This window comes from Brachyhypopomus gauderio, chromosome 4 (genome assembly GCF_052324685.1).
Source record: "Brachyhypopomus gauderio isolate BG-103 chromosome 4, BGAUD_0.2, whole genome shotgun sequence".
Lineage (NCBI taxonomy): Eukaryota > Metazoa > Chordata > Actinopteri > Gymnotiformes > Hypopomidae > Brachyhypopomus > Brachyhypopomus gauderio.
This window is the reverse complement of record NC_135214.1, coordinates 9,962,516-9,990,487: the sequence shown is the minus strand read 5'-3', so window position 1 is coordinate 9,990,487 and position 27,972 is coordinate 9,962,516. Positions and strand designations below refer to the sequence as shown.

Here is a 27,972-nt window from a genome sequence, read left to right as displayed (position 1 = left end):
TCATCAAACGACCGTCCACCTGTCAGCAGGACCAGTATCTGTCGCGCTCCTTCCAGTCGTCTGCCACCGGAGGCGGCAGTAAAGACATTGTCTCTGACGTACTGAAGAGCCGCCCCCGTGTTCAACGTTCTTCCTCCTTTGTGCCTCAGACTTCTAACGGTGTTTAGAACGTCTTCCTTTGTGGCGTATGTGTTAAGATAGAAATGAGCCTCTGGGTCTCTGCTGAACTGGACTACCGACACACGGTCTCCCTCCTCTGACACACTCAGCCTCTCAACCGTTCTTTGAACAAAGTCACGCATTGCTGCGAAAGAACTCCTAGTGCCATCGGAACCGTCCAGAAGGAATACTACATCCCTCTTGGCCACTCGTTTGTGAGCTATGGGCAGTGAAAAGAGAAAAAACAAAGTCACATCAACATCACTAGTTTGTTTTTCAAACATGAACACCTTTGGAAGGGCTACAGTATAATTAAAAAGGACATTCTCTTCTCTCCTGCGCTATTCACTGCCGATCTTAAAGCTTGGATTACTTCACTCCCTTGGCTTGGACACGGTGGGTAGAGCTATTTTGGTGCGCATGCATTGCAGCACACGTTTGGCTGAGTAATGCAGACTTGGACTTTGGCTATATTATGTGACGTTTAGATCGCGGGGCCCATGGAAAGAAAACTGCGCCTGAGAATCCCGAAGGAGGACTTCTGGGACACGAAGATCGGCAGTTCAGTCTGAAGCCCTGACTGAAGACCCCTGCACAATGCGCTAACCTGCCCTTTCACCATATAAAATCATCAGCATGATGAATTTACATGCTAAAATGACGCCCAACATGCTAATAATCGAGTATGGAATTTCAGCACTGGTCGTGTGGGCATTTGTAAGACATTTGTGGAAATCTGCCTTACCTATGTCTGTCGTTATGATCGGTGTTACCTCAGACAGCCCTTTGCCGAGAGATGTGACAAACTGCTGCCGGACTCTTGCGAGGTCAGAGAGCTCGGGAACAGACTGAGCAAATGTGGGATCAGTGACAATTTTCTGAACCTCTCTGCTTGAATTCCTAGTGCCAACACCAAAAATCAAGACCCCGCTTTCTTTCAGGGCAGTAGCAGGTTCATCTACGTTGTCACTTGACCGTGACCCACTGAGCAGGATAAGAACCTGTGTGACACCTTGCTGACGCCTGCTGCCGGCAGAGGCAGTGAGCACGTGGTCGCTCACATACTGGAGAGCGGAGCCGGTGTTGAGTAGTCGCCCTCCTCTGTGTCTTATGCCTTTGACATTGTCAAGGACCTCCTCCTTTGTTGAGAAGGTATTCAAATAGAAATGGGCCTCGGGCTCTCTACTGTACTGCACAACGGAAACGCGGTCCCTGCTCTCGTCTACATCAAAGGTTTGGATTAGGTTTTGCACAAATTCAAGCATGGCAGGGAATCCTTTCCTTGTGCCATCCGAACCATCCAGAAGAAAGACAATGTCCTTTCGGGGCATGTCATATTGAACTAGGAAGAAAACAGTGCCATTTTAGTCACACACATTTTGGTTAAATAAATGCATCAGTTGCAGTAGTCAAGACAACAGAGACGCTCGCCTAGAATGTTTCAGAGTTCATGGGGCTCGTGTTGCAGCAATGAAGCAGCTCAAGGCCACCGATTCCTCTCACCATGAAATGGAGCAAACTTCAAATCAAAAAAGCACCATGAAAACATTCACATTAAAACAAGGCATAAAGAGCTTTCACAAATGCCTACCAATGGTATATGGTGTTGGAGGAGTGATGGGAACAGAAACAGCCTCTACCGATGTCAAAAGTTGCTCTTGGACATTTGGGAGCTCAGTGAAGTCTGACACAGACAGAGCGTAACTGGGGTCATAAGAAATCCTCTGAAGCTCCCTGCTATCAGAGCCCCTCGATCCTATTCCAAAGATTAAGACTCCCTGATCCTTAAGAGCAGAGGCGGAGGTGTCAACGTCATCAAACGACCGTCCACCTGTCAGCAGGACCAGTATCTGTCGCGCTCCTTCCAGTCGTCTGCCACCGGAGGCGGCAGTAAAGACATTGTCTCTGACGTACTGAAGAGCCGCCCCCGTGTTCAACGTTCTTCCTCCTTTGTGCCTCAGACTTCTAACGGTGTTTAGAACGTCTTCCTTTGTGGCGTATGTGTTAAGATAGAAATGAGCCTCTGGGTCTCTGCTGAACTGGACTACCGACACACGGTCTCCCTCCTCTGACACACTCAGCCTCTCAACCGTTCTTTGAACAAAGTCACGCATTGCTGCGAAAGAACTCCTAGTGCCATCGGAACCGTCCAGAAGGAATACTACATCCCTCTTGGCCACTCGTTTGTGAGCTATGGGCAGTGAAAAGAGAAAAAACAAAGTCACATCAACATCACTAGTTTGTTTTTCAAACATGAACACCTTTGGAAGGGCTACAGTATAATTAAAAAGGACATTCTCTTCTCTCCTGCGCTATTCACTGCCGATCTTAAAGCTTGGATTACTTCACTCCCTTGGCTTGGACACGGTGGGTAGAGCTATTTTGGTGCGCATGCATTGCAGCACACGTTTGGCTGAGTAATGCAGACTTGGACTTTGGCTATATTATGTGACGTTTAGATCGCGGGGCCCATGGAAAGAAAACTGCGCCTGAGAATCCCGAAGGAGGACTTCTGGGACACGAAGATCGGCAGTTCAGTCTGAAGCCCTGACTGAAGACCCCTGCACAATGCGCTAACCTGCCCTTTCACCATATAAAATCATCAGCATGATGAATTTACATGCTAAAATGACGCCCAACATGCTAATAATCGAGTATGGAATTTCAGCACTGGTCGTGTGGGCATTTGTAAGACATTTGTGGAAATCTGCCTTACCTATGTCTGTCGTTATGATCGGTGTTACCTCAGACAGCCCTTTGCCGAGAGATGTGACAAACTGCTGCCGGACTCTTGCGAGGTCAGAGAGCTCGGGAACAGACTGAGCAAATGTGGGATCAGTGACAATTTTCTGAACCTCTCTGCTTGAATTCCTAGTGCCAACACCAAAAATCAAGACCCCGCTTTCTTTCAGGGCAGTAGCAGGTTCATCTACGTTGTCACTTGACCGTGACCCACTGAGCAGGATAAGAACCTGTGTGACACCTTGCTGACGCCTGCTGCCGGCAGAGGCAGTGAGCACGTGGTCGCTCACATACTGGAGAGCGGAGCCGGTGTTGAGTAGTCGCCCTCCTCTGTGTCTTATGCCTTTGACATTGTCAAGGACCTCCTCCTTTGTTGAGAAGGTATTCAAATAGAAATGGGCCTCGGGCTCTCTACTGTACTGCACAACGGAAACGCGGTCCCTGCTCTCGTCTACATCAAAGGTTTGGATTAGGTTTTGCACAAATTCAAGCATGGCAGGGAATCCTTTCCTTGTGCCATCCGAACCATCCAGAAGAAAGACAATGTCCTTTCGGGGCATGTCATATTGAACTAGGAAGAAAACAGTGCCATTTTAGTCACACACATTTTGGTTAAATAAATGCATCAGTTGCAGTAGTCAAGACAACAGAGACGCTCGCCTAGAATGTTTCAGAGTTCATGGGGCTCGTGTTGCAGCAATGAAGCAGCTCAAGGCCACCGATTCCTCTCACCATGAAATGGAGCAAACTTCAAATCAAAAAAGCACCATGAAAACATTCACATTAAAACAAGGCATAAAGAGCTTTCACAAATGCCTACCAATGGTATATGGTGTTGGAGGAGTGATGGGAACAGAAACAGCCTCTACCGATGTCAAAAGTTGCTCTTGGACATTTGGGAGCTCAGTGAAGTCTGACACAGACAGAGCGTAACTGGGGTCATAAGAAATCCTCTGAAGCTCCCTGCTATCAGAGCCCCTCGATCCTATTCCAAAGATTAAGACTCCCTGATCCTTAAGAGCAGAGGCGGAGGTGTCAACGTCATCAAACGACCGTCCACCTGTCAGCAGGACCAGTATCTGTCGCGCTCCTTCCAGTCGTCTGCCACCGGAGGCGGCAGTAAAGACATTGTCTCTGACGTACTGGAGAGCCGCCCCCGTGTTCAACGTTCTTCCTCCTTTGTGCCTCAGACTTCTAACGGTGTTTAGAACGTCTTCCTTTGTGGCGTATGTGTTAAGATAGAAATGAGCCTCTGGGTCTCTGCTGAACTGGACTACCGACACACGGTCTCCCTCCTCTGACACACTCAGCCTCTCAACCGTTCTTTGAACAAAGTCACGCATTGCTGCGAAAGAACTCCTAGTGCCATCGGAACCGTCCAGAAGGAATACTACATCCCTCTTGGCCACTCGTTTGTGAGCTATGGGCAGTGAAAAGAGAAAAAACAAAGTCACATCAACATCACTAGTTTGTTTTTCAAACATGAACACCTTTGGAAGGGCTACAGTATAATTAAAAAGGACATTCTCTTCTCTCCTGCGCTATTCACTGCCGATCTTAAAGCTTGGATTACTTCACTCCCTTGGCTTGGACACGGTGGGTAGAGCTATTTTGGTGCGCATGCATTGCAGCACACGTTTGGCTGAGTAATGCAGACTTGGACTTTGGCTATATTATGTGACGTTTAGATCGCGGGGCCCATGGAAAGAAAACTGCGCCTGAGAATCCCGAAGGAGGACTTCTGGGACACGAAGATCGGCAGTTCAGTCTGAAGCCCTGACTGAAGACCCCTGCACAATGCGCTAACCTGCCCTTTCACCATATAAAATCATCAGCATGATGAATTTACATGCTAAAATGACGCCCAACATGCTAATAATCGAGTATGGAATTTCAGCACTGGTCGTGTGGGCATTTGTAAGACATTTGTGGAAATCTGCCTTACCTATGTCTGTCGTTATGATCGGTGTTACCTCAGACAGCCCTTTGCCGAGAGATGTGACAAACTGCTGCCGGACTCTTGCGAGGTCAGAGAGCTCGGGAACAGACTGAGCAAATGTGGGATCAGTGACAATTTTCTGAACCTCTCTGCTTGAATTCCTAGTGCCAACACCAAAAATCAAGACCCCGCTTTCTTTCAGGGCAGTAGCAGGTTCATCTACGTTGTCACTTGACCGTGACCCACTGAGCAGGATAAGAACCTGTGTGACACCTTGCTGACGCCTGCTGCCGGCAGAGGCAGTGAGCACGTGGTCGCTCACATACTGGAGAGCGGAGCCGGTGTTGAGTAGTCGCCCTCCTCTGTGTCTTATGCCTTTGACATTGTCAAGGACCTCCTCCTTTGTTGAGAAGGTATTCAAATAGAAATGGGCCTCGGGCTCTCTACTGTACTGCACAACGGAAACGCGGTCCCTGCTCTCGTCTACATCAAAGGTTTGGATTAGGTTTTGCACAAATTCAAGCATGGCAGGGAATCCTTTCCTTGTGCCATCCGAACCATCCAGAAGAAAGACAATGTCCTTTCGGGGCATGTCATATTGAACTAGGAAGAAAACAGTGCCATTTTAGTCACACACATTTTGGTTAAATAAATGCATCAGTTGCAGTAGTCAAGACAACAGAGACGCTCGCCTAGAATGTTTCAGAGTTCATGGGGCTCGTGTTGCAGCAATGAAGCAGCTCAAGGCCACCGATTCCTCTCACCATGAAATGGAGCAAACTTCAAATCAAAAAAGCACCATGAAAACATTCACATTAAAACAAGGCATAAAGAGCTTTCACAAATGCCTACCAATGGTATATGGTGTTGGAGGAGTGATGGGAACAGAAACAGCCTCTACCGATGTCAAAAGTTGCTCTTGGACATTTGGGAGCTCAGTGAAGTCTGACACAGACAGAGCGTAACTGGGGTCATAAGAAATCCTCTGAAGCTCCCTGCTATCAGAGCCCCTCGATCCTATTCCAAAGATTAAGACTCCCTGATCCTTAAGAGCAGAGGCGGAGGTGTCAACGTCATCAAACGACCGTCCACCTGTCAGCAGGACCAGTATCTGTCGCGCTCCTTCCAGTCGTCTGCCACCGGAGGCGGCAGTAAAGACATTGTCTCTGACGTACTGGAGAGCCGCCCCCGTGTTCAACGTTCTTCCTCCTTTGTGCCTCAGACTTCTAACGGTGTTTAGAACGTCTTCCTTTGTGGCGTATGTGTTAAGATAGAAATGAGCCTCTGGGTCTCTGCTGAACTGGACTACCGACACACGGTCTCCCTCCTCTGACACACTCAGCCTCTCAACCGTTCTTTGAACAAAGTCACGCATTGCTGCGAAAGAACTCCTAGTGCCATCGGAACCGTCCAGAAGGAATACTACATCCCTCTTGGCCACTCGTTTGTGAGCTATGGGCAGTGAAAAGAGAAAAAACAAAGTCACATCAACATCACTAGTTTGTTTTTCAAACATGAACACCTTTGGAAGGGCTACAGTATAATTAAAAAGGACATTCTCTTCTCTCCTGCGCTATTCACTGCCGATCTTAAAGCTTGGATTACTTCACTCCCTTGGCTTGGACACGGTGGGTAGAGCTATTTTGGTGCGCATGCATTGCAGCACACGTTTGGCTGAGTAATGCAGACTTGGACTTTGGCTATATTATGTGACGTTTAGATCGCGGGGCCCATGGAAAGAAAACTGCGCCTGAGAATCCCGAAGGAGGACTTCTGGGACACGAAGATCGGCAGTTCAGTCTGAAGCCCTGACTGAAGACCCCTGCACAATGCGCTAACCTGCCCTTTCACCATATAAAATCATCAGCATGATGAATTTACATGCTAAAATGACGCCCAACATGCTAATAATCGAGTATGGAATTTCAGCACTGGTCGTGTGGGCATTTGTAAGACATTTGTGGAAATCTGCCTTACCTATGTCTGTCGTTATGATCGGTGTTACCTCAGACAGCCCTTTGCCGAGAGATGTGACAAACTGCTGCCGGACTCTTGCGAGGTCAGAGAGCTCGGGAACAGACTGAGCAAATGTGGGATCAGTGACAATTTTCTGAACCTCTCTGCTTGAATTCCTAGTGCCAACACCAAAAATCAAGACCCCGCTTTCTTTCAGGGCAGTAGCAGGTTCATCTACGTTGTCACTTGACCGTGACCCACTGAGCAGGATAAGAACCTGTGTGACACCTTGCTGACGCCTGCTGCCGGCAGAGGCAGTGAGCACGTGGTCGCTCACATACTGGAGAGCGGAGCCGGTGTTGAGTAGTCGCCCTCCTCTGTGTCTTATGCCTTTGACATTGTCAAGGACCTCCTCCTTTGTTGAGAAGGTATTCAAATAGAAATGGGCCTCGGGCTCTCTACTGTACTGCACAACGGAAACGCGGTCCCTGCTCTCGTCTACATCAAAGGTTTGGATTAGGTTTTGCACAAATTCAAGCATGGAAGGGAATCCTTTCCTTGTGCCATCCGAACCATCCAGAAGAAAGACAATGTCCTTTCGGGGCATGTCATATTGAACTAGGAAGAAAACAGTGCCATTTTAGTCACACACATTTTGGTTAAATAAATGCATCAGTTGCAGTAGTCAAGACAACAGAGACGCTCGCCTAGAATGTTTCAGAGTTCATGGGGCTCGTGTTGCAGCAATGAAGCAGCTCAAGGCCACCGATTCCTCTCACCATGAAATGGAGCAAACTTCAAATCAAAAAAGCACCATGAAAACGTTCACATTAAAACAAGGCATAAAGAGCTTTCACAAATGCCTACCAATGGTATATGGTGTTGGAGGAGTGATGGGAACAGAAACAGCCTCTACCGATGTCAAAAGTTGCTCTTGGACATTTGGGAGCTCAGTGAAGTCTGACACAGACAGAGCGTAACTGGGGTCATAAGAAATCCTCTGAAGCTCCCTGCTATCAGAGCCCCTCGATCCTATTCCAAAGATTAAGACTCCCTGATCCTTAAGAGCAGAGGCGGAGGTGTCAACGTCATCAAACGACCGTCCACCTGTCAGCAGGACCAGTATCTGTCGCGCTCCTTCCAGTCGTCTGCCACCGGAGGCGGCAGTAAAGACATTGTCTCTGACGTACTGGAGAGCCGCCCCCGTGTTCAACGTTCTTCCTCCTTTGTGCCTCAGACTTCTAACGGTGTTTAGAACGTCTTCCTTTGTGGCGTATGTGTTAAGATAGAAATGAGCCTCTGGGTCTCTGCTGAACTGGACTACCGACACACGGTCTCCCTCCTCTGACACACTCAGCCTCTCAACCGTTCTTTGAACAAAGTCACGCATTGCTGCGAAAGAACTCCTAGTGCCATCGGAACCGTCCAGAAGGAATACTACATCCCTCTTGGCCACTCGTTTGTGAGCTATGGGCAGTGAAAAGAGAAAAAACAAAGTCACATCAACATCACTAGTTTGTTTTTCAAACATGAACACCTTTGGAAGGGCTACAGTATAATTAAAAAGGACATTCTCTTCTCTCCTGCGCTATTCACTGCCGATCTTAAAGCTTGGATTACTTCACTCCCTTGGCTTGGACACGGTGGGTAGAGCTATTTTGGTGCGCATGCATTGCAGCACACGTTTGGCTGAGTAATGCAGACTTGGACTTTGGCTATATTATGTGACGTTTAGATCGCGGGGCCCATGGAAAGAAAACTGCGCCTGAGAATCCCGAAGGAGGACTTCTGGGACACGAAGATCGGCAGTTCAGTCTGAAGCCCTGACTGAAGACCCCTGCACAATGCGCTAACCTGCCCTTTCACCATATAAAATCATCAGCATGATGAATTTACATGCTAAAATGACGCCCAACATGCTAATAATCGAGTATGGAATTTCAGCACTGGTCGTGTGGGCATTTGTAAGACATTTGTGGAAATCTGCCTTACCTATGTCTGTCGTTATGATCGGTGTTACCTCAGACAGCCCTTTGCCGAGAGATGTGACAAACTGCTGCCGGACTCTTGCGAGGTCAGAGAGCTCGGGAACAGACTGAGCAAATGTGGGATCAGTGACAATTTTCTGAACCTCTCTGCTTGAATTCCTAGTGCCAACACCAAAAATCAAGACCCCGCTTTCTTTCAGGGCAGTAGCAGGTTCATCTACGTTGTCACTTGACCGTGACCCACTGAGCAGGATAAGAACCTGTGTGACACCTTGCTGACGCCTGCTGCCGGCAGAGGCAGTGAGCACGTGGTCGCTCACATACTGGAGAGCGGAGCCGGTGTTGAGTAGTCGCCCTCCTCTGTGTCTTATGCCTTTGACATTGTCAAGGACCTCCTCCTTTGTTGAGAAGGTATTCAAATAGAAATGGGCCTCGGGCTCTCTACTGTACTGCACAACGGAAACGCGGTCCCTGCTCTCGTCTACATCAAAGGTTTGGATTAGGTTTTGCACAAATTCAAGCATGGCAGGGAATCCTTTCCTTGTGCCATCCGAACCATCCAGAAGAAAGACAATGTCCTTTCGGGGCATGTCATATTGAACTAGGAAGAAAACAGTGCCATTTTAGTCACACACATTTTGGTTAAATAAATGCATCAGTTGCAGTAGTCAAGACAACAGAGACGCTCGCCTAGAATGTTTCAGAGTTCATGGGGCTCGTGTTGCAGCAATGAAGCAGCTCAAGGCCACCGATTCCTCTCACCATGAAATGGAGCAAACTTCAAATCAAAAAAGCACCATGAAAACGTTCACATTAAAACAAGGCATAAAGAGCTTTCACAAATGCCTACCAATGGTATATGGTGTTGGAGGAGTGATGGGAACAGAAACAGCCTCTACCGATGTCAAAAGTTGCTCTTGGACATTTGGGAGCTCAGTGAAGTCTGACACAGACAGAGCGTAACTGGGGTCATAAGAAATCCTCTGAAGCTCCCTGCTATCAGAGCCCCTCGATCCTATTCCAAAGATTAAGACTCCCTGATCCTTAAGAGCAGAGGCGGAGGTGTCAACGTCATCAAACGACCGTCCACCTGTCAGCAGGACCAGTATCTGTCGCGCTCCTTCCAGTCGTCTGCCACCGGAGGCGGCAGTAAAGACATTGTCTCTGACGTACTGGAGAGCCGCCCCCGTGTTCAACGTTCTTCCTCCTTTGTGCCTCAGACTTCTAACGGTGTTTAGAACGTCTTCCTTTGTGGCGTATGTGTTAAGATAGAAATGAGCCTCTGGGTCTCTGCTGAACTGGACTACCGACACACGGTCTCCCTCCTCTGACACACTCAGCCTCTCAACCGTTCTTTGAACAAAGTCACGCATTGCTGCGAAAGAACTCCTAGTGCCATCGGAACCGTCCAGAAGGAATACTACATCCCTCTTGGCCACTCGTTTGTGAGCTATGGGCAGTGAAAAGAGAAAAAACAAAGTCACATCAACATCACTAGTTTGTTTTTCAAACATGAACACCTTTGGAAGGGCTACAGTATAATTAAAAAGGACATTCTCTTCTCTCCTGCGCTATTCACTGCCGATCTTAAAGCTTGGATTACTTCACTCCCTTGGCTTGGACACGGTGGGTAGAGCTATTTTGGTGCGCATGCATTGCAGCACACGTTTGGCTGAGTAATGCAGACTTGGACTTTGGCTATATTATGTGACGTTTAGATCGCGGGGCCCATGGAAAGAAAACTGCGCCTGAGAATCCCGAAGGAGGACTTCTGGGACACGAAGATCGGCAGTTCAGTCTGAAGCCCTGACTGAAGACCCCTGCACAATGCGCTAACCTGCCCTTTCACCATATAAAATCATCAGCATGATGAATTTACATGCTAAAATGACGCCCAACATGCTAATAATCGAGTATGGAATTTCAGCACTGGTCGTGTGGGCATTTGTAAGACATTTGTGGAAATCTGCCTTACCTATGTCTGTCGTTATGATCGGTGTTACCTCAGACAGCCCTTTGCCGAGAGATGTGACAAACTGCTGCCGGACTCTTGCGAGGTCAGAGAGCTCGGGAACAGACTGAGCAAATGTGGGATCAGTGACAATTTTCTGAACCTCTCTGCTTGAATTCCTAGTGCCAACACCAAAAATCAAGACCCCGCTTTCTTTCAGGGCAGTAGCAGGTTCATCTACGTTGTCACTTGACCGTGACCCACTGAGCAGGATAAGAACCTGTGTGACACCTTGCTGACGCCTGCTGCCGGCAGAGGCAGTGAGCACGTGGTCGCTCACATACTGGAGAGCGGAGCCGGTGTTGAGTAGTCGCCCTCCTCTGTGTCTTATGCCTTTGACATTGTCAAGGACCTCCTCCTTTGTTGAGAAGGTATTCAAATAGAAATGGGCCTCGGGCTCTCTACTGTACTGCACAACGGAAACGCGGTCCCTGCTCTCGTCTACATCAAAGGTTTGGATTAGGTTTTGCACAAATTCAAGCATGGCAGGGAATCCTTTCCTTGTGCCATCCGAACCATCCAGAAGAAAGACAATGTCCTTTCGGGGCATGTCATATTGAACTAGGAAGAAAACAGTGCCATTTTAGTCACACACATTTTGGTTAAATAAATGCATCAGTTGCAGTAGTCAAGACAACAGAGACGCTCGCCTAGAATGTTTCAGAGTTCATGGGGCTCGTGTTGCAGCAATGAAGCAGCTCAAGGCCACCGATTCCTCTCACCATGAAATGGAGCAAACTTCAAATCAAAAAAGCACCATGAAAACGTTCACATTAAAACAAGGCATAAAGAGCTTTCACAAATGCCTACCAATGGTATATGGTGTTGGAGGAGTGATGGGAACAGAAACAGCCTCTACCGATGTCAAAAGTTGCTCTTGGACATTTGGGAGCTCAGTGAAGTCTGACACAGACAGAGCGTAACTGGGGTCATAAGAAATCCTCTGAAGCTCCCTGCTATCAGAGCCCCTCGATCCTATTCCAAAGATTAAGACTCCCTGATCCTTAAGAGCAGAGGCGGAGGTGTCAACGTCATCAAACGACCGTCCACCTGTCAGCAGGACCAGTATCTGTCGCGCTCCTTCCAGTCGTCTGCCACCGGAGGCGGCAGTAAAGACATTGTCTCTGACGTACTGGAGAGCCGCCCCCGTGTTCAACGTTCTTCCTCCTTTGTGCCTCAGACTTCTAACGGTGTTTAGAACGTCTTCCTTTGTGGCGTATGTGTTAAGATAGAAATGAGCCTCTGGGTCTCTGCTGAACTGGACTACCGACACACGGTCTCCCTCCTCTGACACACTCAGCCTCTCAACCGTTCTTTGAACAAAGTCACGCATTGCTGCGAAAGAACTCCTAGTGCCATCGGAACCGTCCAGAAGGAATACTACATCCCTCTTGGCCACTCGTTTGTGAGCTATGGGCAGTGAAAAGAGAAAAAACAAAGTCACATCAACATCACTAGTTTGTTTTTCAAACATGAACACCTTTGGAAGGGCTACAGTATAATTAAAAAGGACATTCTCTTCTCTCCTGCGCTATTCACTGCCGATCTTAAAGCTTGGATTACTTCACTCCCTTGGCTTGGACACGGTGGGTAGAGCTATTTTGGTGCGCATGCATTGCAGCACACGTTTGGCTGAGTAATGCAGACTTGGACTTTGGCTATATTATGTGACGTTTAGATCGCGGGGCCCATGGAAAGAAAACTGCGCCTGAGAATCCCGAAGGAGGACTTCTGGGACACGAAGATCGGCAGTTCAGTCTGAAGCCCTGACTGAAGACCCCTGCACAATGCGCTAACCTGCCCTTTCACCATATAAAATCATCAGCATGATGAATTTACATGCTAAAATGACGCCCAACATGCTAATAATCGAGTATGGAATTTCAGCACTGGTCGTGTGGGCATTTGTAAGACATTTGTGGAAATCTGCCTTACCTATGTCTGTCGTTATGATCGGTGTTACCTCAGACAGCCCTTTGCCGAGAGATGTGACAAACTGCTGCCGGACTCTTGCGAGGTCAGAGAGCTCGGGAACAGACTGAGCAAATGTGGGATCAGTGACAATTTTCTGAACCTCTCTGCTTGAATTCCTAGTGCCAACACCAAAAATCAAGACCCCGCTTTCTTTCAGGGCAGTAGCAGGTTCATCTACGTTGTCACTTGACCGTGACCCACTGAGCAGGATAAGAACCTGTGTGACACCTTGCTGACGCCTGCTGCCGGCAGAGGCAGTGAGCACGTGGTCGCTCACATACTGGAGAGCGGAGCCGGTGTTGAGTAGTCGCCCTCCTCTGTGTCTTATGCCTTTGACATTGTCAAGGACCTCCTCCTTTGTTGAGAAGGTATTCAAATAGAAATGGGCCTCGGGCTCTCTACTGTACTGCACAACGGAAACGCGGTCCCTGCTCTCGTCTACATCAAAGGTTTGGATTAGGTTTTGCACAAATTCAAGCATGGAAGGGAATCCTTTCCTTGTGCCATCCGAACCATCCAGAAGAAAGACAATGTCCTTTCGGGGCATGTCATATTGAACTAGGAAGAAAACAGTGCCATTTTAGTCACACACATTTTGGTTAAATAAATGCATCAGTTGCAGTAGTCAAGACAACAGAGACGCTCGCCTAGAATGTTTCAGAGTTCATGGGGCTCGTGTTGCAGCAATGAAGCAGCTCAAGGCCACCGATTCCTCTCACCATGAAATGGAGCAAACTTCAAATCAAAAAAGCACCATGAAAACATTCACATTAAAACAAGGCATAAAGAGCTTTCACAAATGCCTACCAATGGTATATGGTGTTGGAGGAGTGATGGGAACAGAAACAGCCTCTACCGATGTCAAAAGTTGCTCTTGGACATTTGGGAGCTCAGTGAAGTCTGACACAGACAGAGCGTAACTGGGGTCATAAGAAATCCTCTGAAGCTCCCTGCTATCAGAGCCCCTCGATCCTATTCCAAAGATTAAGACTCCCTGATCCTTAAGAGCAGAGGCGGAGGTGTCAACGTCATCAAACGACCGTCCACCTGTCAGCAGGACCAGTATCTGTCGTGCTCCTTCCAGTCGTCTGCCACCGGAGGCGGCAGTAAAGACATTGTCTCTGACGTACTGGAGAGCCGCCCCCGTGTTCAATGTTCTTCCTCCTTTGTGCCTCAGACTTCTAACGGTGTTTAGAACGTCTTCCTTTGTGGCGTATGTGTTAAGATAGAAATGAGCCTCTGGGTCTCTGCTGAACTGGACTACCGACACACGGTCTCCCTCCTCTGACACACTCAGCCTCTCAACCGTTCTTTGAACAAAGTCACGCATTGCTGCGAAAGAACTCCTAGTGCCATCGGAACCGTCCAGAAGGAATACTACATCCCTCTTGGCCACTCGTTTGTGAGCTATGGGCAGTGAAAAGAGAAAAAACAAAGTCACATCAACATCACTAGTTTGTTTTTCAAACATGAACACCTTTGGAAGGGCTACAGTATAATTAAAAAGGACATTCTCTTCTCTCCTGCGCTATTCACTGCCGATCTTAAAGCTTGGATTACTTCACTCCCTTGGCTTGGACAAGGTGGGTAGAGCTATTTTGGTGCGCATGCATTGCAGCACACGTTTGGCTGAGTAATGCAGACTTGGACTTTGGCTATATTATGTGACGTTTAGATCGCGGGGCCCATGGAAAGAAAACTGCGCCTGAGAATCCCGAAGGAGGACTTCTGGGACACGAAGATCGGCAGTTCAGTCTGAAGCCCTGACTGAAGACCCCTGCACAATGCGCTAACCTGCCCTTTCACCATATAAAATCATCAGCATGATGAATTTACATGCTAAAATGACGCCCAACATGCTAATAATCGAGTATGGAATTTCAGCACTGGTCGTGTGGGCATTTGTAAGACATTTGTGGAAATCTGCCTTACCTATGTCTGTCGTTATGATCGGTGTTACCTCAGACAGCCCTTTGCCGAGAGATGTGACAAACTGCTGCCGGACTCTTGCGAGGTCAGAGAGCTCGGGAACAGACTGAGCAAATGTGGGATCAGTGACAATTTTCTGAACCTCTCTGCTTGAATTCCTAGTGCCAACACCAAAAATCAAGACCCCGCTTTCTTTCAGGGCAGTAGCAGGTTCATCTACGTTGTCACTTGACCGTGACCCACTGAGCAGGATAAGAACCTGTGTGACACCTTGCTGACGCCTGCTGCCGGCAGAGGCAGTGAGCACGTGGTCGCTCACATACTGGAGAGCGGAGCCGGTGTTGAGTAGTCGCCCTCCTCTGTGTCTTATGCCTTTGACATTGTCAAGGACCTCCTCCTTTGTTGAGAAGGTATTCAAATAGAAATGGGCCTCGGGCTCTCTACTGTACTGCACAACGGAAACGCGGTCCCTGCTCTCGTCTACATCAAAGGTTTGGATTAGGTTTTGCACAAATTCAAGCATGGCAGGGAATCCTTTCCTTGTGCCATCCGAACCATCCAGAAGAAAGACAATGTCCTTTCGGGGCATGTCATATTGAACTAGGAAGAAAACAGTGCCATTTTAGTCACACACATTTTGGTTAAATAAATGCATCAGTTGCAGTAGTCAAGACAACAGAGACGCTCGCCTAGAATGTTTCAGAGTTCATGGGGCTCGTGTTGCAGCAATGAAGCAGCTCAAGGCCACCGATTCCTCTCACCATGAAATGGAGCAAACTTCAAATCAAAAAAGCACCATGAAAACGTTCACATTAAAACAAGGCATAAAGAGCTTTCACAAATGCCTACCAATGGTATATGGTGTTGGAGGAGTGATGGGAACAGAAACAGCCTCTACCGATGTCAAAAGTTGCTCTTGGACATTTGGGAGCTCAGTGAAGTCTGACACAGACAGAGCGTAACTGGGGTCATAAGAAATCCTCTGAAGCTCCCTGCTATCAGAGCCCCTCGATCCTATTCCAAAGATTAAGACTCCCTGATCCTTAAGAGCAGAGGCGGAGGTGTCAACGTCATCAAACGACCGTCCACCTGTCAGCAGGACCAGTATCTGTCGCGCTCCTTCCAGTCGTCTGCCACCGGAGGCGGCAGTAAAGACATTGTCTCTGACGTACTGGAGAGCCGCCCCCGTGTTCAACGTTCTTCCTCCTTTGTGCCTCAGACTTCTAACGGTGTTTAGAACGTCTTCCTTTGTGGCGTATGTGTTAAGATAGAAATGAGCCTCTGGGTCTCTGCTGAACTGGACTACCGACACACGGTCTCCCTCCTCTGACACACTCAGCCTCTCAACCGTTCTTTGAACAAAGTCACGCATTGCTGCGAAAGAACTCCTAGTGCCATCGGAACCGTCCAGAAGGAATACTACATCCCTCTTGGCCACTCGTTTGTGAGCTATGGGCAGTGAAAAGAGAAAAAACAAAGTCACATCAACATCACTAGTTTGTTTTTCAAACATGAACACCTTTGGAAGGGCTACAGTATAATTAAAAAGGACATTCTCTTCTCTCCTGCGCTATTCACTGCCGATCTTAAAGCTTGGATTACTTCACTCCCTTGGCTTGGACACGGTGGGTAGAGCTATTTTGGTGCGCATGCATTGCAGCACACGTTTGGCTGAGTAATGCAGACTTGGACTTTGGCTATATTATGTGACGTTTAGATTGCGGGGCCCATGGAAAGAAAACTGCGCCTGAGAATCCCGAAGGAGGACTTCTGGGACACGAAGATCGGCAGTTCAGTCTGAAGCCCTGACTGAAGACCCCTGCACAATGCGCTAACCTGCCCTTTCACCATATAAAATCATCAGCATGATGAATTTACATGCTAAAATGACGCCCAACATGCTAATAATCGAGTATGGAATTTCAGCACTGGTCGTGTGGGCATTTGTAAGACATTTGTGGAAATCTGCCTTACCTATGTCTGTCGTTATGATCGGTGTTACCTCAGACAGCCCTTTGCCGAGAGATGTGACAAACTGCTGCCGGACTCTTGCGAGGTCAGAGAGCTCGGGAACAGACTGAGCAAATGTGGGATCAGTGACAATTTTCTGAACCTCTCTGCTTGAATTCCTAGTGCCAACACCAAAAATCAAGACCCCGCTTTCTTTCAGGGCAGTAGCAGGTTCATCTACGTTGTCACTTGACCGTGACCCACTGAGCAGGATAAGAACCTGTGTGACACCTTGCTGACGCCTGCTGCCGGCAGAGGCAGTGAGCACGTGGTCGCTCACATACTGGAGAGCGGAGCCGGTGTTGAGTAGTCGCCCTCCTCTGTGTCTTATGCCTTTGACATTGTCAAGGACCTCCTCCTTTGTTGAGAAGGTATTCAAATAGAAATGGGCCTCGGGCTCTCTACTGTACTGCACAACGGAAACGCGGTCCCTGCTCTCGTCTACATCAAAGGTTTGGATTAGGTTTTGCACAAATTCAAGCATGGCAGGGAATCCTTTCCTTGTGCCATCCGAACCATCCAGAAGAAAGACAATGTCCTTTCGGGGCATGTCATATTGAACTAGGAAGAAAACAGTGCCATTTTAGTCACACACATTTTGGTTAAATAAATGCATCAGTTGCAGTAGTCAAGACAACAGAGACGCTCGCCTAGAATGTTTCAGAGTTCATGGGGCTCGTGTTGCAGCAATGAAGCAGCTCAAGGCCACCGATTCCTCTCACCATGAAATGGAGCAAACTTCAAATCAAAAAAGCACCATGAAAACATTCACATTAAAACAAGGCATAAAGAGCTTTCACAAATGCCTACCAATGGTATATGGTGTTGGAGGAGTGATGGGAACAGAAACAGCCTCTACCGATGTCAAAAGTTGCTCTTGGACATTTGGGAGCTCAGTGAAGTCTGACACAGACAGAGCGTAACTGGGGTCATAAGAAATCCTCTGAAGCTCCCTGCTATCAGAGCCCCTCGATCCTATTCCAAAGATTAAGACTCCCTGATCCTTAAGAGCAGAGGCGGAGGTGTCAACGTCATCAAACGACCGTCCACCTGTCAGCAGGACCAGTATCTGTCGCGCTCCTTCCAGTCGTCTGCCACCGGAGGCGGCAGTAAAGACATTGTCTCTGACGTACTGAAGAGCCGCCCCCGTGTTCAACGTTCTTCCTCCTTTGTGCCTCAGACTTCTAACGGTGTTTAGAACGTCTTCCTTTGTGGCGTATGTGTTAAGATAGAAATGAGCCTCTGGGTCTCTGCTGAACTGGACTACCGACACACGGTCTCCCTCCTCTGACACACTCAGCCTCTCAACCGTTCTTTGAACAAAGTCACGCATTGCTGCGAAAGAACTCCTAGTGCCATCGGAACCGTCCAGAAGGAATACTACATCCCTCTTGGCCACTCGTTTGTGAGCTATGGGCAGTGAAAAGAGAAAAAACAAAGTCACATCAACATCACTAGTTTGTTTTTCAAACATGAACACCTTTGGAAGGGCTACAGTATAATTAAAAAGGACATTCTCTTCTCTCCTGCGCTATTCACTGCCGATCTTAAAGCTTGGATTACTTCACTCCCTTGGCTTGGACACGGTGGGTAGAGCTATTTTGGTGCGCATGCATTGCAGCACACGTTTGGCTGAGTAATGCAGACTTGGACTTTGGCTATATTATGTGACGTTTAGATCGCGGGGCCCATGGAAAGAAAACTGCGCCTGAGAATCCCGAAGGAGGACTTCTGGGACACGAAGATCGGCAGTTCAGTCTGAAGCCCTGACTGAAGACCCCTGCACAATGCGCTAACCTGCCCTTTCACCATATAAAATCATCAGCATGATGAATTTACATGCTAAAATGACGCCCAACATGCTAATAATCGAGTATGGAATTTCAGCACTGGTCGTGTGGGCATTTGTAAGACATTTGTGGAAATCTGCCTTACCTATGTCTGTCGTTATGATCGGTGTTACCTCAGACAGCCCTTTGCCGAGAGATGTGACAAACTGCTGCCGGACTCTTGCGAGGTCAGAGAGCTCGGGAACAGACTGAGCAAATGTGGGATCAGTGACAATTTTCTGAACCTCTCTGCTTGAATTCCTAGTGCCAACACCAAAAATCAAGACCCCGCTTTCTTTCAGGGCAGTAGCAGGTTCATCTACGTTGTCACTTGACCGTGACCCACTGAGCAGGATAAGAACCTGTGTGACACCTTGCTGACGCCTGCTGCCGGCAGAGGCAGTGAGCACGTGGTCGCTCACATACTGGAGAGCGGAGCCGGTGTTGAGTAGTCGCCCTCCTCTGTGTCTTATGCCTTTGACATTGTCAAGGACCTCCTCCTTTGTTGAGAAGGTATTCAAATAGAAATGGGCCTCGGGCTCTCTACTGTACTGCACAACGGAAACGCGGTCCCTGCTCTCGTCTACATCAAAGGTTTGGATTAGGTTTTGCACAAATTCAAGCATGGCAGGGAATCCTTTCCTTGTGCCATCCGAACCATCCAGAAGAAAGACAATGTCCTTTCGGGGCATGTCATATTGAACTAGGAAGAAAACAGTGCCATTTTAGTCACACACATTTTGGTTAAATAAATGCATCAGTTGCAGTAGTCAAGACAACAGAGACGCTCGCCTAGAATGTTTCAGAGTTCATGGGGCTCGTGTTGCAGCAATGAAGCAGCTCAAGGCCACCGATTCCTCTCACCATGAAATGGAGCAAACTTCAAATCAAAAAAGCACCATGAAAACATTCACATTAAAACAAGGCATAAAGAGCTTTCACAAATGCCTACCAATGGTATATGGTGTTGGAGGAGTGATGGGAACAGAAACAGCCTCTACCGATGTCAAAAGTTGCTCTTGGACATTTGGGAGCTCAGTGAAGTCTGACACAGACAGAGCGTAACTGGGGTCATAAGAAATCCTCTGAAGCTCCCTGCTATCAGAGCCCCTCGATCCTATTCCAAAGATTAAGACTCCCTGATCCTTAAGAGCAGAGGCGGAGGTGTCAACGTCATCAAACGACCGTCCACCTGTCAGCAGGACCAGTATCTGTCGTGCTCCTTCCAGTCGTCTGCCACCGGAGGCGGCAGTAAAGACATTGTCTCTGACGTACTGGAGAGCCGCCCCCGTGTTCAATGTTCTTCCTCCTTTGTGCCTCAGACTTCTAACGGTGTTTAGAACGTCTTCCTTTGTGGCGTATGTGTTAAGATAGAAATGAGCCTCTGGGTCTCTGCTGAACTGGACTACCGACACACGGTCTCCCTCCTCTGACACACTCAGCCTCTCAACCGTTCTTTGAACAAAGTCACGCATTGCTGCGAAAGAACTCCTAGTGCCATCGGAACCGTCCAGAAGGAATACTACATCCCTCTTGGCCACTCGTTTGTGAGCTATGGGCAGTGAAAAGAGAAAAAACAAAGTCACATCAACATCACTAGTTTGTTTTTCAAACATGAACACCTTTGGAAGGGCTACAGTATAATTAAAAAGGACATTCTCTTCTCTCCTGCGCTATTCACTGCCGATCTTAAAGCTTGGATTACTTCACTCCCTTGGCTTGGACAAGGTGGGTAGAGCTATTTTGGTGCGCATGCATTGCAGCACACGTTTGGCTGAGTAATGCAGACTTGGACTTTGGCTATATTATGTGACGTTTAGATCGCGGGGCCCATGGAAAGAAAACTGCGCCTGAGAATCCCGAAGGAGGACTTCTGGGACACGAAGATCGGCAGTTCAGTCTGAAGCCCTGACTGAAGACCCCTGCACAATGCGCTAACCTGCCCTTTCACCATATAAAATCATCAGCATGATGAATTTACATGCTAAAATGACGCCCAACATGCTAATAATCGAGTATGGAATTTCAGCACTGGTCGTGTGGGCATTTGTAAGACATTTGTGGAAATCTGCCTTACCTATGTCTGTCGTTATGATCGGTGTTACCTCAGACAGCCCTTTGCCGAGAGATGTGACAAACTGCTGCCGGACTCTTGCGAGGTCAGAGAGCTCGGGAACAGACTGAGCAAATGTGGGATCAGTGACAATTTTCTGAACCTCTCTGCTTGAATTCCTAGTGCCAACACCAAAAATCAAGACCCCGCTTTCTTTCAGGGCAGTAGCAGGTTCATCTACGTTGTCACTTGACCGTGACCCACTGAGCAGGATAAGAACCTGTGTGACACCTTGCTGACGCCTGCTGCCGGCAGAGGCAGTGAGCACGTGGTCGCTCACATACTGGAGAGCGGAGCCGGTGTTGAGTAGTCGCCCTCCTCTGTGTCTTATGCCTTTGACATTGTCAAGGACCTCCTCCTTTGTTGAGAAGGTATTCAAATAGAAATGGGCCTCGGGCTCTCTACTGTACTGCACAACGGAAACGCGGTCCCTGCTCTCGTCTACATCAAAGGTTTGGATTAGGTTTTGCACAAATTCAAGCATGGCAGGGAATCCTTTCCTTGTGCCATCCGAACCATCCAGAAGAAAGACAATGTCCTTTCGGGGCATGTCATATTGAACTAGGAAGAAAACAGTGCCATTTTAGTCACACACATTTTGGTTAAATAAATGCATCAGTTGCAGTAGTCAAGACAACAGAGACTCTCGCCTAGAATGTTTCAGAGTTCATGGGGCTCGTGTTGCAGCAATGAAGCAGCTCAAGGCCACCGATTCCTCTCACCATGAAATGGAGCAAACTTCAAATCAAAAAAGCACCATGAAAACATTCACATTAAAACAAGGCATAAAGAGCTTTCACAAATGCCTACCAATGGTATATGGTGTTGGAGGAGTGATGGGAACAGAAACAGCCTCTACCGATGTCAAAAGTTGCTCTTGGACATTTGGGAGCTCAGTGAAGTCTGACACAGACAGAGCGTAACTGGGGTCATAAGAAATCCTCTGAAGCTCCCTGCTATCAGAGCCCCTCGATCCTATTCCAAAGATTAAGACTCCCTGATCCTTAAGAGCAGAGGCGGAGGTGTCAACGTCATCAAACGACCGTCCACCTGTCAGCAGGACCAGTATCTGTCGCGCTCCTTCCAGTCGTCTGCCACCGGAGGCGGCAGTAAAGACATTGTCTCTGATGTACTGGAGAGCCGCCCCCGTGTTCAACGTTCTTCCTCCTTTGTGCCTCAGACTTCTAACGGTGTTTAGAACGTCTTCCTTTGTGGCGTATGTGTTAAGATAGAAATGAGCCTCTGGGTCTCTGCTGAACTGGACTACCGACACACGGTCTCCCTCCTCTGACACACTCAGCCTCTCAACCGTTCTTTGAACAAAGTCACGCATTGCTGCGAAAGAACTCCTAGTGCCATCGGAACCGTCCAGAAGAAATACTACATCATAATTTTTATGCAGCTTTCCTACATAACATAAAAATAGAGCAAAATATATATATTTCATCATTGGTGTCAAATGTTCATTGTTTCATTCATTGTTTCATTTATTTTTGTGAGTCCACACAGAACTGTGAGGGTGTATCTGTTGCTAAACCTGAGAACGTGAAGAACATGATTTGAGAACTTATAAAACAAAATCTGTTCTTGTATTTTTTATTTGAGAACTTGAAAACTAAAAGTTGCACTTGTTTTTTTGTAAACTAATTAAGTACAACTTCAAATCTGCCCGCCTCAACTTTTGCAACACATATCTCAGTGTACTTGTTGCAAAACTGATTTGTGCACTTGTAAGGGAAGTGGGGCAGTGGGGGTGTGCCATAATTTGTGATTAATCAGAAACGTTCAAAAAATTTCTTGACACAGAGAAATTATCCCTGATTAATCTCAGTCAATGATGCCACACCAAATGACGGTACATTTATTTTATGCACATTGTTTTGCTAATACTACAAACATGGCAAACCACATTAAGTCATCAATATTAAAATATGATGGAAAAAGTCACTTGAACACTTGAGTTGTAATGCCGTTATGACTTTATCTTAGCTAGCTAGATTGCTAGTTATGCTAATATTGCCCAGACACATTATAATAGAGTTGGCCTGTCTAAGAAAATGTGAAGGGAAACTAACCAGCTGGTTAACAAAGATAACAAACTAGCTAGCTAACTGCAGCTCAGTGATCACTGGCTCTGACCTTAGCAATCATCCTTTTTGTAGTGCAACTTTTAGTTTACAAGTTTTCAAATTAAAAATACAAGTATAGATTTTATTTTACAAGTTCTCAGATCATGTCCTTCACACTCAAGCAACAGATTTACCTTCATACAGAACTTACCACTTGTTTGCTCTTCTGTAGTTTCCTCTAACAAATTGATTGTTAATACAGTTACCAGCTGCCTTTGAATTTCTGGTAGGTAAGTAAAGTCCTTCACAAAGAAATGTTTGTCTTTAGATGAAATCTTTTTCACTTCATCAAAATTCGAGTTTTTTATCCCTATTCCAATTATTGACACGCCATGACTTTTGAGATTATTGGCTGCTTCAGTGATGTTGTCTCTTGATTGTCCTGCTGTCATCACAATCAGTATTTGCGGCACTCCCTGACTTCTTCTACTCCCAGATGAAGTTACAAAAATATTGTTTTTTACATACCAAAGTGCATTAGCTGTATTGAGGGGTCTCCCACCCCTGTGAGTGAGCCCTTTTACAGCATTTAGTACATCTTCCTTTTTTGAGAATGAATTTAGATAAAAATTTGCCACAGCTACATTGCTGTATTGAATAACTGCAATTCTGTCATCATTAATTCCAATAATCAGATTTGCTATAAAATTGTAGAGAAAATCACACAATGTTTGAAATCCTTCTCTAGCATTGTCTGAGCCATCCACAAGGAAAGCGATATCTCTTTTTAACTCTTTTGGTTGAACTGCAACAGCTGAAGATGACAAAGCAAATGTTTAATTATTTGCAAAAGCATTCCATAATTTTTATACAAAATTTAACTTTGAAAAGGTTTACTTTTTGATATGACAACCATTCTAAGAATGATAAAATGTGAAATATTCCTTACCATGAACTATTTCCTCTTTAAGTTTCACTTCTGCAAATTTTTTCAATAGGCTCTGTTGAATACTCTGCAAATTATGAAAATTAGGGACTTCAAATGTAAAATCTGCTTGTGAAGAAATTGCCTCCATTTCATTTTGATCTGCAAGACCTGATCCAATGGCAAACACTGTTACCCCAGCATTTTTTAATATGCTGGCAGGTTCTATTGGGGAGTCTCTTGATCTCCCACTTGCCAGTATCACAAGAATCTGTTTTACACCTTCATTTCCGCGACTTCCATTTTTGGGAGTCAATACATTGTTTTTCACAAACTGAATAGCTGATCCAATATATTGTGGTCTTCCACCCTGTTGTATGAGGTTTTGTACAGCATTTTCTACCTCAGCAGTCGATGTATAAGTATTGAGATTGAAACTTGTTACTGCAGTGTTGCTAAATTGTACAACAGCAATTTGATCCTTGTCATGACCGATATCAAAATTGTCCACCAAATGGGCCACAAATCCTCGTATTGCTTCAAAATGGTTTTGAGCATCATCAGACCCATCAATGAGGAAGACAATGTCTGCTTTGGCAGTCACAATTTGGGCTAGGATAAAAACAGCAAAAAGCTTCATATGTAAGTATGCTGGTGACAGTTTGTGATAGGATGAACACAGTACAGATGGGGCTTGGACAAACAGCACAAAGCTTCATAGATGAGACTGCTATCACAGTATAGAAAAGCTGCTTATTATCAATAGGAGTTAAATTATTAAGAACTAAAGTTGTAAATTGAAGTTGTCCTCTGAAATATGTTTTTTTATTTAGCTAGTCTTGAAGCTTACTTCATACACACACAGAACACAAATGAGAACACAGAATCATGAAAAAATCCAAATTGTTTTTTATATTATATTTTATATACGATTTATTTATTTTATATTATATTTTTATATTATATTCTTATATATTTTACATTATGTTTCCTTCAGTAGAATTCTTACCCTCAGATGTTGTGATCTGCTCTTGAATTTCTCCAGCACCACTCAAAACAGAGACAACATTTTGGTAGATGCTGTCTACGTAGTTAAAGTCATGGATGGAAAAAGCAAATGCTGGTGTAGATGACATTGTTTGCAACTCTAAAGTGTCAGCATTTCTTGTCCCAATAGTAAAGATCTTCACGTCACCATCCCTTAATGCTTGTGAAGCTCCCCTGATATCATCATTTGATCGCCCACCGCAAAACATATATAGAATCTGAGGTACACCTTCCAAACGTCTGCCTCCAGATGATGGAGTGAAAATATAGTCTCTAATAAATTGAAGAGCAGCACCACTGTTCAATGGTCTTCCACCCTTGTGCTTCACTGAGCGCATTGAATTCAGCACCTCATTTTTAGATGAATAGGAGTTGAGATAAAAATTGGCAGTGGCATTTCTATTGTATTGGACCAGGGCAACTCTATCACCATTCTCCTCTATACTAAGATTTTCAACAACCTTTTGGATAAAGCCACGAATAGCTTCAAAGCCATTTCTAGAATCGTCAGACCCATCCACAAGAAATGCAACATCCCTTGAAACAACAGATTCTGGAATACAAAATGACACATGTTAAAAAAATTTAATTACAGTTATACTTAATGCACTGCATAACTCAATAAAGTATGCTAGTGACAAAAATAAAGAATGCCATCTCTTACCAATACTCGGAAGAACAGTAGTAGCCATTGGTTTGACTGAAGCTCCTTTTATTAAAGCCAAAATATCTTCTTTAATTGTGAAAAGATTGTCAAAGTTAGTTATGAAAAAGTAATTTGGTTCGTGGGATACTGTTTGTAGTTCAAGAGTGTCAGCATTTGTGGTACCAACACTTATGGGAATGACTCCCATTTTCTTAAGAGCTTTGACTGTGCCTCTGATATCATCTCTAGACCGTCCAGCAGTTAAAAGAATCAAAATTTGTGGAACACCCTCAAACTTTCTACTACCTGAGATGACATTAAAGACTTCATCCACTACATATTGCAGGGCTGCCCCAGTGTTACGGTATTTTCCTCCTTTGTGTCGCAGGCGTTGAACACTGTCAATAATATCCTCTCTTGATGAATGTGTATTTAAAAAGAAATCCACAGTTACATTATCACTGTATTGGACAACAGAAATATGATCTCTATTCTGGCCCAAGCTTAGTCTCTCTGCCAACATCTGGATAAAGTTTTGTATGCTCGAGAAACTTCCCTTCGTGTTGTCAGAGCCATCAATTAAAAATACAATATCTCTTCTACCACCATCTGTTGTGAAAAGGAAAAAAGCTAGCATTTTTAAAGGAAAGAAGTAAAGGCAACATAACAAACACTCATATATCCAGGAAAGCAGAGAATAAAACTGATGCTCCTGTTTTAAAATGCCACATAAATCCCACTGTTCATAAATATCACAATTTCTGTAAACCCAACTCTGTAAATAAATTCTGACCAAGAGATGTATAAAGATTTATAAAGATTAATTAAAATCATTCTTACCCAATATAGTTGGTTCCAGTCTCACTGGTTGATGAGGCACTCTTTTTATATATGACATAAAGTTCTGTTCAATATTTTGAAGTTCATCAAACCAAGGGACAGTAAAGGTATGACTGGGAGTGTTTGAAATCATTTGAAGTTGAATCACATCTGCATTGTGAGTCCCCACACAGAATGCTACAATATTGTTCTGTTTAAGTGAAGCCGCTGCAGGTCGAACATCATCCTGAGACCTGCCCCCAGTTATCAGAATAAGAATCTGAGGAACACCCTCTAAGTGTCTACTTCCAGAAGACACAGTAAACACATGTTTTTTAACATAATCAAGTGCTGCTCCTGTGTTAAGGGGACCTCCTTGGTGTTGCAGGCTTTCAATTGACCTGAGAATGTCTTGCATTGAGTAATGTGTATTTAGCAAAAAATGAACCTGTGCATGTGTACTGTACTGCACCACAGACACTCGGTCTGCACTCTGTCCAACACTGAGTTTCTCCACCACTCTTCCAACAAACTGACACATGGTTTGAAATCCATTTTTAGTGTAGTCAGACCCATCCAGCAGAAAAACAATGTCTCTCTGTGATGCATCTAATTCAACTAGGAAACACATAGAAATTGCTTTGTTAACATTTATTAAAATAAGATAAATTAGAGACTATTTTCTTTATTTTGACATTTCCATGGTTTAATATAGATACATAGTTCATTAATATTGCATTATTAGAATATTAGAATTAAAAGATTGAAAAGGTTTCATTGTGAATGAATGATATTAGCAAATTTCCTGGTGCAAATCTACGAAGGTAATAAAAACTAACAAGCGACCAAGGCAAGTAAAGGTTGAAGATTAGGAGTTTCCAGCAAATGAATATCAACAATGATTAAGAAATCATTGACTCAAGGAAGAGTTCAAGCTGAAGAAAAATCTTCATATTATGCAAGCAATATTCCAAGACAAAAAAGGACCAAAACAAACGTATCAAAAAATCTGAAGTGTTTTGGACTAGAAGGAATGAAGAACGAAGGTATCATTTAAAACAAAACAGATCTTAACAAAGAGACCAGGAGTGTCTGAATCCATAAAACGGCCTAGCAGAGCAAAAAGCGTAGAGAAACAAAGGTGATCCATTGATTTCCCTTCAATTAAACTAAAATTCATATACAAACTATTCTGTCATAAAAAGTTAATGTGAATCAAAAATGACATCTTGAAGAAGGTCACAGTTCTTACCAACAATAGTAGGGGGCTCTTTTGCCATTTTGGATTTGATAAAGGAAAGGATTTCTGGTTGTATAGACAAGAGTTCACCAAAGACTGGTAAATTAAAAAGAAATCTAGGTGAATATGCTATGCTCTTTAGCTCTCTGTTAACTGCATTCTTCAGTCCGATAGCAATGGACAAAACTCCAAAAACTTTGAGATCTTCAGCGGGTTCTGTCACATCATCACTAGACCCTTGACCTGTTATTACAATAAGAAGTTGGGGAACTCTATTCTTGTGTCTGCTTCCAGAGGCAACATTGAAAATGTTTGACTTGATGTACTTCAGTGCAGCACCAGTATTTAGAGTTGTTCCACCCTTGGGTTTGAGACTTCTTATTGCATGTATCATGTCTTTCTGGCTCTTGTGAGTATTAAATATGAAATGCACCAAAGCATCTTCGCTGTACTGTACTACAGCAATTCGGACATTGCCTCCATCAATGTCGAGATCCTCAGCCATTCTTCGAATAAACTCACGGATTGCAGGTAGACCGTTTCTGGAATCATCCGAACCATCAAAGAGAAATACTA

The 27,972-nt window shown here is 45.5% G+C and overlaps 2 protein-coding genes across 7 annotated transcripts in view; both read right to left on the bottom strand.

The window, feature by feature from the left end:
- Positions 1 to 27,972, bottom strand: part of col6a3 (collagen, type VI, alpha 3) — a 100,808-nt gene that overhangs the window by 60,002 nt on the left and 12,834 nt on the right. The window lies entirely within an intron of this gene.
- LOC143511526 (collagen alpha-3(VI) chain-like) lies at positions 22,138 to 27,353 on the bottom strand. Its single transcript, XM_077001131.1, has 6 exons — positions 26,178 to 27,353; positions 25,356 to 25,946; positions 24,654 to 25,244; positions 23,669 to 24,256; positions 22,931 to 23,533; positions 22,138 to 22,187 (listed from the first exon to the last, which is right to left on the bottom strand). The coding sequence occupies exons 1-6, from the start codon at positions 26,785 to 26,787 to the stop codon at positions 22,138 to 22,140; spliced, it is 3,033 nt and encodes a 1,010-aa protein (XP_076857246.1). The 5' UTR covers positions 26,788 to 27,353.